Raw genomic sequence first — 14,614 nt, 5'->3', positions numbered from 1 at the left:
TCCCAGCCATATTGTCACATGATTTGACTGCATACCTGTCTACCAAAAAGTATTTTTGGCTCCTGGGCTTTAACCTGTTTAACATACAGAACTGTGTTTCTTTGAATGTGCTTGCCAACCTACTCTAATTAGCCCATATTAAAACTGTAGGCTAGACATGGTATGTTGACATTATCATATTATAAAGCAGTCAAACTTTAAAACTAGAGATGGGTGCTGGCAGAAGTTTCTCTGCCTTTTCTGCCCTAGTGGTTTTGGATATCTTGCATATTCTAAGAGTAAACTTTTAAGTTGTAATGAAGACAAAGCCTGCTAAATCTAAGCAAAAGCAGAGAAGGGCAGGCCACTATCTTGTTCTCACCTGGAGACCTGATTCTGAACATATTATTTTTCCATTCCAGATGAATGAGTGAATCACACAATGGAATATATGACCTTCTAATTTGCCCTGCAATATTCAAAGTGTTGCTCTTGGCTACAACCCCCCTGCTAAGGAGCCCGGAAAGCATATAATTTATTTAGCCTACCAGCAACTGTGCTGTGTTTGAAGATTTTTAAGCTCTTTGTACATGCAACTCCTAAACAAAGTTGCTATTTAAGGCTGATAGTTGCACAAGATACTGCTTGACAGGTACTGATGAAACCTAGATTACTCAAAAAAGCTTCCAGGATGGCAGCAATATAGCTGACATGTCTTTCCAAAAGTATTCAGAATTGACTTGCTTTTCCTGCCTGTGTGCTTAATTTTTAATATTATTGTCTCTTTTCTGCCAAGGGTTTGTTGCAGGGGGCAGGGTGGTTTGATTTCATATTTCTACAACATTGCAAATAATACAATCAAGATCATACACCCTGTTTCTTCTAAAATTACTTTTAGAAGTCATTTCCCAGAATGGCACTGCAGGGATCGTTCTTGATTGAATGTCTGAGGTATCTTTCATAAATTTTGTTCTAGAAAAAAAGTCTATTACTGGAGAACACCATACTAGGCAAGAATGAATATCTTTAGGAAAGGACAATGATATATGAGGGCAAATGAAGTTAACTGAACTCGATGGTGAAAGGTGTTTGTCTACTGGGTGTCTTACATAGTAAAATGAGGAGTCAGTAGTTCATCAGTACTGAATACTTACTGCATAAAAACAGTTGTTTCTTGTATCCGTGAAAATCTGTTTAGCACTAAAAAATAGAATGCAATGTTTATGAGCATGTAATTATATAGAGCATAATAAATTATGCACATCACACACTTGGATGAGCAGAGATTTTGCAGAATTATTTGTTCAGAATGATTTGGCACATGGTTTATGTGAGCTGTTTTAGCTAGTCAGGAACTATTTTCTGTATCAGCTGCTTCAACAAATAACTGCTTGTAATTCATTATGCTGACTGATTAGTTTATCATTTCCTACAAATCACACACTATTGATTCTGCTCCCAAGCTTTCCAAAATGGTTGTGTGAACCCATACATATATTCATGATATTCAATTAATAACAAATATTTGTTTAAAAATCAACTGTGCACAGAATTTTTATCTCAACTATCTCAGAATTTCACCTTTGGTCCTGGTGAGCAAAATTACTGTACATACTCTGAAATAGCAGGGATTATTAGTATTGCTTGACTAAAACATCCTTTATGCAAGCGCCAGCCAGCTGTAAAGCTTCTTGGTGAGGTATGGTCTTCCTTTTGGGTTGTTTGTCCAGCCACACCCTGTTTTGTCAATGATCAGGCCTAGCATAAAGGACACAGCCAGCATAAAGACAAACCAATAACCAAACTATTTGATACAAAAAGGTCAGTACATGGGTGAGTGCTGGGAGAACAAACAAGTCATTCAGATTATACATAACTGACGTCAATCCCACTGACCCCAACAATGACACCACACAACCAACAATGGGTGGAATAAATGGTGAAATGCTGTCTCCCATAGAAGGGACAGGAGACAACCGAGTCAACAAACCAAACACATAAGACCAAGGAAGCCACATACTCAATCTCTACACAGCCCACGTTTACAAAGGCCAGACCTGACTGGAGCCCAGTCCCAGGGAGGCAGGAGGTCCTTCCCCAACAGGAAACTCTGCACAGGGCATCCACCTCACAGACAGACACTGCCCCTGCCTGCAAGGGGTCCCAGCTTTTATCCCTAAGTGGGACACCTGACCTTTGGTTACTTAATGCCGACACCTGGGGCTCATTTACCTCATGGCTCTCCCTGCCAGACCGGCCGCACCCTGGAGGGAAGCCTAAAGGCAAACTCACCCCCCCTTTGTGAAGGGCTGTGGGAATCACCCACATGTCAACCTTAATTTGGGGCTTGGGGTTGAAACCCCAGCATTTCACACCCTGCCACCATTGGGCATGACATGAAGAGAGTCCCAGAGCAGGTTGACCAGGGGAGAGGTGAGACATGGGCACACGTCTCTGCTGCACAGCACCAGGGCTGCTCTTCAGTACTGGGGAAAGCAGAAAGATGGTAACATGCTTGATCACTGCTGGAGGTGTGTGCTTTGCCAGTACCACGGCGGAGGAGTGGAGTGGGAAGTGGGGGTCAATGGAAGAACAGGAGATGTGCTCGATAGACCCACATTCACACATAACTTAATTAATCCTGCCTTAGATGTACAAACATGCTTAACATCATTCAGGTGAACAATGAGCTACTTATTTTTTAGTACATCCTGTGGACTTTCAAGTTTCTATTTAAAGCTAAATGATTACTTCAGTAATTTTTCAGCCTCAGAGCAGAGAAAAGAAAAAGAAATCTCACTATAAATGAGGCATAAAGGTATTCAACTACTCATATGCTGCCATGACTGCATCTGTGATTTCTGCTTTGCTGGGAAGCAATTTTTACTAGTATGTAAAAATTTATAAATCCATGACATGTATATAATCCATTTTTTCTCTACTTCTTGAACTAATAGAAAATGTACAAATTAGAACAGAAATCTGCACCATTTCAAATACAAAGATTTTACCCCATTAATCAGTCAGTTTAACATTAAGTGACGTAACTAAGCTTCACAACGTGCTCTGGAGGGCTAAAACCTATTGGTGGGTGACCCAAATCCAAAGCTTGGGAAAAGGAATCTCAGGTACTGGGCATAAAACACCAGCTGAACCTCATCCCATGGAAACTGGCAGAGCTCAGTGGACCTATAGATGTGCAGTGACTTGTTGCAGAAGTATCAAACTTGTTTGTTTTTTAGACTGCTGCCTTAGCTAAAATCTAGTGGATGTCAGATTCCTCAGTGGTGACTTCTGTATCACAAAAGTTTTTAGATTTTTTTGGATTTTACTCAATGTGGAAGAATAACTGTGAATGTGAAGATGTCTCTTTCATTCAATAGTAATACATTTTGCAGAAAGTTTAATGATGCTATTTACTCAGCAATATTGAGAAATAAATAATATTTGTTCAGTCATCACACTGTCCTAACGTGTGTGTATGTATGATTCATAGTTCAGATTTTAGGAGGTTTGAATCACCTTCTATAATGTCTGTGTTATGTGTCTCCACTGACTCTAGAGAGAGCTTTTGGGGATCAGATTCTACCTTAGAAAATTCATTAGGGTAGAACAAAACATAAAGTTTACTCCTCTGCTTAAGGTGTCACTCCTTATCCATAGGGCATCATCCTCACCCCCCAGCAGAACAGCACAGCTCTGCACCACCAGAGACCTGCTGTGTCTCCAGGTGGCCCTGCTGCCACAGGTATGCACAGGCTCCCCTCCTGCAGATCCCCCTGTGCAGCTTCAGGAATTGCCCTTCCTCCTCTTTGCTGTAGGAAATGCTGGAAGACTGTTTTTCATCCTGGGTAGCATGTGGCAATTAATTAACAGAGTTTTCTGTCTTGACGCAATTTTCCACCTCTACGTAGGCAATGTGTGCTGAAAAAGGATAATGAAATGTTGAACACACACCCTTTATAAGATAAAATTAAACAGTCATATGATGATGCAATGGGACCACCACAGTGCTAGGTGTGAGCTTATAAGGGTCTTGTAGATGTATACAGACATTTATAGCGCTATGTGGTTAAACAGTGTACTTATTTTCCTACTATTATTTTTTTCCAAAAATCTAAGCACATGCATGCAAAATGACATTAACACTGCAGCGACAGAAAATCACCAAACTCTGGAAAAAGACAAATGTGTGTTACATAGTCTTTTTTTCCCTGTTGTTTACATTCATTTTTATTCTGGAAAAATATAGAAACAAATGCAGAATATATACTGTAGAGTAAAGCACCCTGAAGGGATTTATACAAACCCATCCCCTTACTGTTCATTGCACTGAGAATCAAATGGAAAGATGAGATTCCTCGATGAATGCAAAACAAGAGGCAGAAACATAATCTCATCTTTTCTCTGCAAACAGGCAAATCTCTTGCACCATTCTCTAGTGCTGGAATTAATCAGCTTCTGAATAATACATTCAGACTGCTGGGGGAGATGATTCTGAGTTAGAAAGTCCTTAAGAAGCCACTCTGCAAGTGGATAAAGGAAAGAAAAGACAACATGGGGCATGCTGTACACCAGTTCAAGGCTCTATTCTGGAAGAATTGGCTCTGCCGTGTGAGGCAACCGGTGAGTTTTTGGAAACTGTAAGAAAAGGATATTTTAAATCATCTTTTAGTATCTGCTGGAAAGAGTGTATCTATTGTTTTTCCCTTTTCTACTGCAGATTGTTAAAGATAGGCTGGCTTCATCTGGTTCTTGTTTTGCCTTTGGTCTCCTAATTGATGAAAACATAAGTAGAGAAGAACAGTGTGTTTTACTTCTAAAATGACAGAATACAGCAATACTCCCCAATTTACAAGTGAGATAAGAAATCTCATAAAAGTTTTGAAGAGCTGCAGCTTATCTTTTAATTATCATTAGATATTGCTAATGCTTGTAACAGTGGCGAGGATAAAAATCAATTTTCTTCACATTACAGGTATCACTGGTAATGTAAGAAAACTTGCACAACTGTGATCAAAATCTAGATATGGAAAATGCAAGGATTGTATATTAAAGTTTTATATACGTCTAACTTTCCTTTCTTATCCACTCTACAAAGCCTAATTTAACCTTTCAAATTCCAATATGCAGAAGAATGTGGCAGCTACTTCAACAGCAGTCAAAATTAAAATAGTTTTCAAATATGAGATGATATGTTATTGTTTGCTTTTACTGTGATTGACAGGATTTCTTTAATTTAAGCTAGGAGGAAGCAAATACTCCCAAGTGAGATATAACATTTTTGTGGGAAAAAAGTCACCTCAATTAATAGTTTCTCACTGATTTCCTTCATCTGTGATGATGTGGGGATTTGCAATGAGGCACGTTGGCTGCTTTGGATAGGATTACTTCAATTAAATGAACATACAGCTTTTCATTTCAGATATATTTCACTTAAGTACAATTGTGATTTAGAAAGAGAATTTATTTTCCAAATTATTTCAAGTAGTGTTTTTTAATATGAAAGACTTTTCTGGGGAGGGAAACTGTTAATTATATTCTTCCTCACTCCTAAACACTTCTCTGTGCTCCTTATTCCTCATACTTCAATTAAAAGCATTAAGTGGCTTCTCAGTATATCCTGTTCACCTCCATGCTGAGCTGTTTCTCTTCTTGCTCTGTCTAGTCTTCCCTCTTACATATTTTTGAAGGACAAAATCTTCATTCATGTAAGTTTTAAGTTTGCCTAATTGGTAGCTTTCCTGAATAGAGAGTTCACTGAGATACAGACTTCCCCAAACCAGGAATTACAATGAATGACCCAAAGCAAACTTAATGCTGCCTGTTCAGAGCCAGGAGCTGCCCTGAGGAATTTGAAAAAACTCCTTATGTGTTCATTGTGCAAACACCGAGCCATGAAGGCACTCCATCGGCAGTTATGAAAGGAGAAATCTGCATGGATCATTCACCTATACAAAGGACAGGTCAGACCCTTGCGGCTCTGAAGAGAGAAGCATCTTCTGAAAGATTTGGCATGCTTCAGCTCTGTATCATATTGTGTAGATCTATCTGTAAAAGGCAATTGTCTGCTCATGGTTCTTTCTCAGCACTCAGAGCTAGAAGTCAAGTGTGGTTTGTTGAACTAATGATGTGTCATGAGTGTCATGTGGCATTAGTTGATATTACACAGCAAAGGATGAAGGGACTCTAACAGACGTAGGAGTTCTGTAAAGAGTTTTGACTGAAATTCAGACAGGCATCAGTGCCTCTTACTAACATGGTTCAAAGGCATCACAGGTTAATATGTACATTTGGACATCACCAGAAGTTTGAAATTTCGGTTCTGTAGAACATAGCTTTTCATTTCTGTTTTCAGAAGCTTTTGCTTCTGAACTACAGATTCTGGAAGTTCAGGAGATAGATACTACCAGGCAACGGAATTACATAAGTTTTCTATCACTGCATTTCTTAACTATTGCTTATATGGTATTGATTACCACACAAATTTGCAGCTAGGTAAAGGATGTAATTTGATTCCCAAGTTCTCTTGCTCAAACACCCTAATTTAGAGGAGAACTGGGATTATTATCATGTTGTGAAATGTGTGTAAATTGATAATGCTGCTATTAGGAGAAAACAGAAACATAGCATATACTAAAAAAAAAGTTGGTATTATTAATAGTTTTCTTTTGGATTAATGTTAAGCATGAGAGAAAATAGTGGTATAATACTTAATCTGCCCCTACACTGTCATTTTTGCCCTGCTTCTGTCCTTTCTTCTACACTTTAAAAGATATAAACATTCCTAAAAGTTGTTACTGCTGAGTGCCATCTGTTTTGCACATGTGTATTTTTACATCAGTATAAAAAATTAAAAATAAAATAACACTGAATGGTTACAAAGTTATCTCCCTTTTATCAGCCAGGTCCTAAAGCTCCATTACCAAATTTCCCATTCTTCCCAGGTGCAACTTACCAGAATGGCATGAGCACTCAGACCCCAGTTCCCCTCAGTGCCTGGGCAAAGCAGCTGCTCAAGGGCTGTCATCTTTCCAATGCTCTCTCTTTGGATCTTCTCCTGTTGGTGCCTTTCCTATTTGAACATGAATATTCTTTATACAGCAGTATTAATTCCCACATTAACCATGAATAACTTGCTCAATAAGATTAATTTTGCTTGATTAATATCTGCAGCATGCTGATGGGTTGAGTCCTCCAAACTATTTTCACTTCAGCCCAGCCGGTTGTGGTGGCTTTTGCAGCTGCCTTCTCAGTTCTTGTACTTACTCCTCTGTTATCACATGTTCTGCAAGAATCCAGCTGAGTGGGGTTTGCTTTATTCATCTAAAAAAAGTCATTACCTTACCAAAAGACAGGACTGCTAAGGGCTTTTTTGGGGGTTGGGGAAAAAAACCACAACTATTTCAGACTCTCTCATGTCCAGTCATCAGCTGCGTGGTTGCTGCTGTTGCTACCCTGGCAGTGGTTGAGGTGGTAGCAAGGACATTTGAAGCAGACTAGACTATGGCAATGTGGACAATGGGATTATTTCTTAATATTTCTAGATTCTCTTCAATTACTATTACCAACACCCAGACTCATGGTACTCTAACAGAGAAAGGCATAAGCAGGTCTCACCAGATCAGGTTTCTCAAAAGCCCTGTCCAGCCTGGCCTTGAACACTTCCAGGGAGGGGGCAGGCACAGACTCTCTGAACAACCTGTTCCAGTGTCTCACCACCCTCACATGAAAGAATTTCTTCCTTAGATCTAGTCTAAACCTATCCTCTTTCAGTTTAAAACCCTCATCCTATCATTTCACTCCCTGATAGAGAGTCCCTCCCCATCTTTCCTGTAGGCCCCCTTTCAAGTGCTGGAAGGCTGCTATGAGGTCTCCCTGGAGCCTTCTCTTCTCCAGGCTGAACAACCCCAACTGTCACAGCCTGTCCTCACAGGGGAGGTGCTCCAGCCCCTTGATCATCCTCGTGACCCTCCTCTGGACCCGCTCAAGCAGGTCCATGTCCTTATTCTGTTGGGGGCCCCAGAGCTGGACACAGTACTCCAGGTGAGGTCTCAGGAGAGTGGAGTGAGGGAGGAGAATCACCTCTTTTGACCTACCTGCTGGCCACACTTCTCTTGATGCAGCCCATGATACAGCTGGCTTTCTGGGCTGTGAGTGCATGCTGCTGGCTCATAGTCAGTTTTTTGTCCACTAATATCCCCAAGCCCTTCTCTGCACGGCTGCTCTCAATCCACTCATTGCCCAGCCTGTATTTGTGCTTGGTATTGCCTTGACCCATGTGCAGGACCTTGCACTTGGCCTTGTTGAACTTCATGAGGTTTGCACAGGCCCACCTCTCAAGCCTGTCCAGGTCCCTCTGGATGGCACATCCCTTCCTTCTAGAGTATCGACTGCACCACACAGCTTGGTGTTATCAGCAATTTTGCTGAGGGTGCACTCAATCCCACTGTCCATGTTGCCAGCAAAGATGTTAAACAGCACTGGTCCCAATACCAACCCCTGAGGAATGCCACTTGTCACTGCTCACCACTTGGACATTGAGCCACTGTCTGGGGGCAGACTTGACCCTTTCCAGCCCCTCAATGGCATCCTGGTAACATCTCCTACAAATCTCTTCTGTAGTATCCCTTTCTTCATCTGCTGTACCTGGCTCCACACCACCCCTCCAAAATAGCCCACAGCAGCAATGGCACCCCTTTACAGCACGGACCTTCTCATCCCACATGGGAGGTATGGCCACAGACTGCTGCTAGGGCCCTGGGGGCACTGTTAAGCCTTAGTGACCCTGACCAGCCTCACCTGGGCTTGAGACTCAGCTGAAATGGGGCTTCTGGCCCTCAGCTCTTGTCTGGATGAAGTTGGAGGAGCACTGCTCTCTAGCCCAGATCTTGTGTTTGGCTACTGCCTTTCTGGCTTGACTGTGGTCTTACCTCATCACTGTGACCTTGCCTGAAGATCTGGACTCCTGGTTGAAGCTGGCTGGGAGGCCTGAGCCTGCCCTGTTCTCCTTGGGGCATCCTGTGGGCTAGGTCCCCAGCTGGTGAAGACCCTGCCTTGCTGGGAGGTGTTACCAGGTATGGCACCCTGTGCCTTAGAGAGCAGTTGGCCCTCACTGCTCCTTAAAACTTTGAAAGCACTGGGTCTTGCTTTTGTTTTTTTTTTTGTTGGCTCCCGTTGGCTTTGGAGTGTGTTCAGTTTAGATAAATGTCAGTTTTCCTAAATTTCAGAAAGCCTTTAGTTCCTTGCCTCGTGTTCAGCAGTCTTTCCACAGGAAAGACTCTGCTATTGGGTTTTGTTCTTAAGTATTATGTTACTTTCACAGGTATTTTTCTAACATGCCCAAGTTTAGAAATTGCTTCCCCAGTGGGATTTGATTCAACTCTGACAGTTTAGAAATAAAAGTCCTCAATATGATGTGGAGGAGTTAATAGTCTCTAATGGGAGATCTTTAGTGTGGTTCTTTGTAATTTCTACATTTCTATTACTGAATTTGATATTCACACTTTCCTAGCACTTGTATGAGTGAATCTGTTAAGTCTCCTGAAAGTTGGTTGAATGGCGGTTCCTTTTATTTTCAACTGAAAATTGGGAAAATTATTTTTGTTTGTTTGTTTTTTCTTTGTGCGTTTCATTTGGGGGGTTGTGTAATCTCTTTGGCTGCTCAAGCACATACTGTGTACATGCAATTTGTTCAGAGGAGACATGCTCAAAATCTGTGAGTCCCTCCGTACACCAGCTTGGGTGTCTTCTCACTGTGGCCCTGGAAATGGGAAGGTGGGGAAATGAGAAGAGTGGTGGTGGTCAGCCTCAGGCCCCTTAGTTTATTGTCATATCACTCTGCTGCTGGAGGTGACAAGGGTAGCTTTTGGAGAGAGGTGACTGCAGGTGAAAGAAAGGGTGCAATGGCAGCACTCAGGGAGCCAGGGAAGGACAAGGAGGTATGCTATCAGGCAGGGTTCAGGGAGCAGGAGCAGTTGCAGCAAGGTGCAGAATGCTGCTGGCTTCTGAGAAGGCCCAGGTATGGGAAAGCTGGATGCTGCTGTCTTCATGTTGTCACTGTGTTGACCAGAGGGAAATATCTACAAACGCTGTAAATAGACAAATTGAAAACTACTTTTGCACTCTGAAGGCAGTGTATTTGGCAGTTTTAAGATTTTAAATAGTCTTAATTACTAATTTTCTTTCAATGATGTTTTTTCCTGTAAGCAGTTGTAGAGGGGATTTTTTTTTTTTTTATTAAAAGATATATGAATTTTAATGATTTGTTCCACAATCCTGTTTTCTATAGTACTGACAATGTTTTGATTTCCCTTTTCAGATCCTGTCTCTCAGTGAGATACTCTGGCCATGTGTACTTTTCTTGATATTGGCTGCAATCCGCTTGCAGGAGCCCCCCAAATACAAGGAAAACTGTATGTTTTGCTTCACCTGTGTTCTATTTTGGTTGCCTCTGCATGAAGAAGTATTTAGAAAATATTAAAGATATCCTAGAAAGGGGGACTTAAATGTAGTGGAGTCAATGTAAAGAATCCTATAGTGGGAGTGAATCTTGTCAAGTCATATTTAGGCAGGAAAGAAATACAAAGTTTAAGGTCTGATTTGTCAGACCAGTTTTAGACATTTACTTTGGAGTAAGGTGGATTACTTTGATTTTATTTGTACTTATTTCTTTCCATTGAGTAATGGAGTTTAGATGACTGGCTCAGAGGTAGATAATTATTTAGTATATATTAATGTATGAATCTTATCCCTACTCATTTCCTGGGATTTAGAATGAACATTTTGTAAATAATAAATTCTTTAATTTCCATCAGCATTTCAAAAGTTATGACTACCTGCACCTTATAAAGTTCTTTTTGCTTTTATCTTGTCCAATGTTAAGTCATTATTTTCTCAATGAAGTTATGATTTTAGAGCTTATTCAGTTTATTATTCTGTTACTCACTGATATCAGTAAGCTGGGGATAAATCAGCTTTAGCTACATTAGAAATCAATTTGGTAAAACAATTACAGATCTGTAGAGTGAAGCATCTGGCAAGAATCTAGCCTGCCCTATATACATTTACTTTAGACTAGCTCTAGTCTGGACTAGGATGCAATGCATGCTAATGTTTTGAGTACATAAAGTGTGCTCTTGGAGTACTTCTGCTTTGTTTTAACAAAAAGGGATCCAGTGCATGGGATCAGAGAGCTTTCTACAATATGAACTGGACTGTGCTAAGTAAAAATAACTCATCTGCAAATAGAACTGGTCATTCACAACTCAAAATTCATTGTTTTATACATCAGGCAGAGTTCCTGAGAAGTGAATGATGTTTTGAGTAACAGTGCAGTTTCTAATGGTACATGTCTCAAATATTGGCACCTGAACTTAAATAAAATTAGAATTTTAAGTATCATGTACATGCAGTAAATTCCCCACTTCTGCATCTTTTGATTCTGAATATTCAATAAGAGTGCTAGCCCAAATGCTAGCTTTGTTATCTCCTTGTTTTATTCCCTTAATTTTGACATAATAGTTGACAAGAAGGTTATCCAGAGGAAGAGAGGAATGACTTTTCAGGTATTTCATAATTTAAGCTGTGTTAAACAGAGAAATTCAGTTAAATAAGAACCCTATAGCTATTCCTTATGTTTCAAAATAAGCAAAAAGTTGATTTCTATTTTGAATTTTAAATTCTCAAAACTATGGAGAGATATGGATAAATTCCAGAGATATAGAAAAGTTGCTGTTTAGACAGTCTTGATGGTTATACATTCAGACGTTGCTGAATACTAGTTCGTCATCTCATGAAAGCCTGGGAGGAAAGAGGAAATACTATTTTATGAAGAAGTCTATATTCTAATCTGGGTCATAAGTAATTTTGGGCAGAGAGGCTAGCAAGCATATGATGTTGCAATGGTGTTACTACCATGAAAACCAGTTTTCAAAGACTGCCCTGAAATCTAACACCTTGTTGTTACAGTCTGACACAGAAGTTACTAATTTTCTGTTGTCAATGAGTTGTTCTTAAATGGGACATCTGCCATTGATACAATTTCATTGTTTTCAGGTGACAAAGCCATTTTCTAGAAGGGGACATGGTGTGATGGCACAGGTTTGTAACTAAAATGACACTGGTTTTAATTCTGCCGCTACTTGGTTTTAGGTTACTTAGAAGCTCGGGATTTACCGAGTCGGGGCCTTTATCCTTTCATGCGGACCCTTTTCTGTAATGTTGGTTCAAGATGCAAGAATACTAGTTACACAACACAGAAGAACAACCGCTTAAGGTAAGTTATATGAATTTGACAGAGCTGTCAGTATCACAGTGTATCTTTTCCTACAGCAAAGGTTCTTATTGCTTTGTAGCAGGTAGAATAGGAGCTTTGTCACTCCATGGTAAATGTTTCCTTCAGTGTCCTTATGAATGCAAAAGGTGTAGGTCCTTAATCATGCCTCTTCCTAATTTTTGTTTGCCTTGCATGGGCATTTCATGCTGTTATTAGGTACTGAAAACTGGTTTTGGGGAAAACTGGAGGGGTACCATGTGATATTCTTGCCCTTCACTGCTGACATATGAGACCATACTTTTATCCTTCACTAGAAAGTCTTCTATTACATGAGGGTGAGATTGAGCAACAAAATGTGTATCATACATGGATTTAAACTTTGAGTAGTTTGGGACTGTATATAGCGGGAGAAGTAAACACAGAAAAGCAAAACAAGGATAACTCTTGAGTAAGACCCACAAAGAGCCAAAAAGAGTATCAGAAGCTCTGTAATAAAAAGAACTTGAAAAAGTAGTCTGTAAGAGAGTGTTGTCACAGGATCCCAAAATGCAGAAAGAAAAATTATGAACTTGAATTTGGGCTTTTTCTTTAAGAAATGTAGTAATAGCTTCTACTTCAAAATGTTGAAAAGCATTGAGATTCAAAGACACGTGAAAATTGGCTGATGAAGGTAGTTGTAAACAGCCTTTCAAATTATATAACAATAAAATCAAATTAAGGTGAGCTAATCAGAATATATGTGTGTATGTAAGTATGTTTATTATTAGAAAATTGAGAATATCTACCAAAAAAGATCCTAGAGGTTTAAGCTAGGTAAGTGTGAAAGAGCATCAGGTTTTCATGATTTATTATTGTAGAGGTTTATAGGTAGCAACAACTTCAGCATGCAGCGAGTTGGCAAGTCTCAGTATAACAGTAATAGGCCATAATACTTACTGTTTGATCTAGACAGTGTGTTCTAGTTATTTATACATGTAGAGAACTGTTGATTGAGCATAAAGCCATGCAAAATAAAGCTTGTATATGAGCAAAAACCTTTTACATAAAGCTGTAATTTGTTAGTAGAATTAAAATCTTAACAGTTTAAGCCACAAATCATTATTAGTCCAGATCTATTATTACACAAAATACTTATATACAGAAATGGCAGTATTGCAGTAATATCCCTAAACAAAAATTCTCCAAATAATACAGTTAAAATTGTTACACAACCACTTAATTTCCATTCTTTTCACTGGGGTTATGCTCACCTTTCCACTGCTGCTCTGAATCATAAGGTCAGTGGCTGCAGTCTGGTGGTGGTGGGGTTGTTATGGCAAGTGTTGATGGCTTCTTTTCACTCTAGGGCTCACTTGAGGTCCCATGTTTGCTAATGTGCTTTTATACCTTGCTTGGTCTCATTGGTCTGCATCTCTATGAATCATCTTCATTTATAGGGTACTTCAGGATGTATATGGTGTCCTTTTCATGTTAGATACCTGTTCTTTTTTCCTGATACACATACATTGGCTTTGTCCGGCTATAGTTCTGCATTTTAACTTACTACTGGTGAGTTGTTCAGAGCCACGGGATCCTCAGTGCCAGCCTGTGCCTCATCTCTTATCATCCCGGACCTGTACTCCAGTACAGTGCATCCTGTGTCCCCACTTCTCAAGGCCTCTATTATACTGGGCCTGTGTTCCTCTGCACTGCTTTACTATGTTAATCATAAATACCTCATTTTGCATAGATGATCACTTGTTACTACTGTCTGTACAAAACTATGGTGGCATTATACAATGACAAATGAAAGTAAATCGAATAGCCATAGCTATCTCACCAGGAAAAAAACAAAAACAAAACAAAAAACCTAAACCAAGTCAAAGGCAAAACTGCAGGCACATTAGGACAAGTTCAGGCAGACAAAGCAAAGGTAGCAAACCTCTGCGCCATGGTCTTGCAAACTCAGGACAAAGCCTGTAGCCTGTTACCTGTAGTGGCAATACTATATTACTGGGTTATAGGGTTACAATAACTGTTGGCTTTTAAAAAAAATGTTTCCTGAAAGGATAGTTTTCTTGTTTATATCACTAGTCCAGATGCCATCGAAGTGTGTTTAACCTCTAGAAACTGTGACTTATATTGACTGCTCTGCATGATTATTTACACAGCTTTAACTGAACTGTCCAAATTATATTTCAGCTCAAACAAAAAGTAGGAAAGAATTTCCTGGAGGCAGTCTTAGACCTACTTAAGAATTGGAGAAATTATTCAGTGGCTGTCAGTTTTTCAGCTGAAAAATAAAATGCATGCATGTGTGTATATTTGTACACCCAGTAGGCTACACTGAGTAGCATATAGCCTAGGTAAGGAAAAGGG

General features: G+C 39.8%; 1 protein-coding gene across 4 annotated transcripts in view; it reads left to right on the top strand.

Moving 5' to 3' along the window:
- The first annotated feature begins 4,357 nt into the window (after window positions 1-4,357).
- Window positions 4,358-14,614, top strand: part of ABCA13 (ATP binding cassette subfamily A member 13) — a 202,990-nt gene continuing 192,733 nt past the window's right edge. For all 4 annotated transcript variants that reach the window (XM_074899474.1, XM_074899475.1, XM_074899472.1 and 1 more), the window contains exons 1-3: window positions 4,358-4,605; window positions 10,301-10,394; window positions 12,133-12,256. In XM_074899474.1, the coding sequence (XP_074755575.1) occupies window positions 4,537-4,605; window positions 10,301-10,394; window positions 12,133-12,256 (287 nt within the window). In that variant the 5' untranslated portion in view covers window positions 4,358-4,536. The remainder of the gene's footprint in view (window positions 4,606-10,300; window positions 10,395-12,132; window positions 12,257-14,614) is intronic.

The sequence above is a fragment of the Athene noctua genome, chromosome 2, assembly GCF_965140245.1.
Source record: "Athene noctua chromosome 2, bAthNoc1.hap1.1, whole genome shotgun sequence".
Lineage (NCBI taxonomy): Eukaryota > Metazoa > Chordata > Aves > Strigiformes > Strigidae > Athene > Athene noctua.
This window is presented reverse-complemented; position numbering and strand designations above follow the sequence as displayed.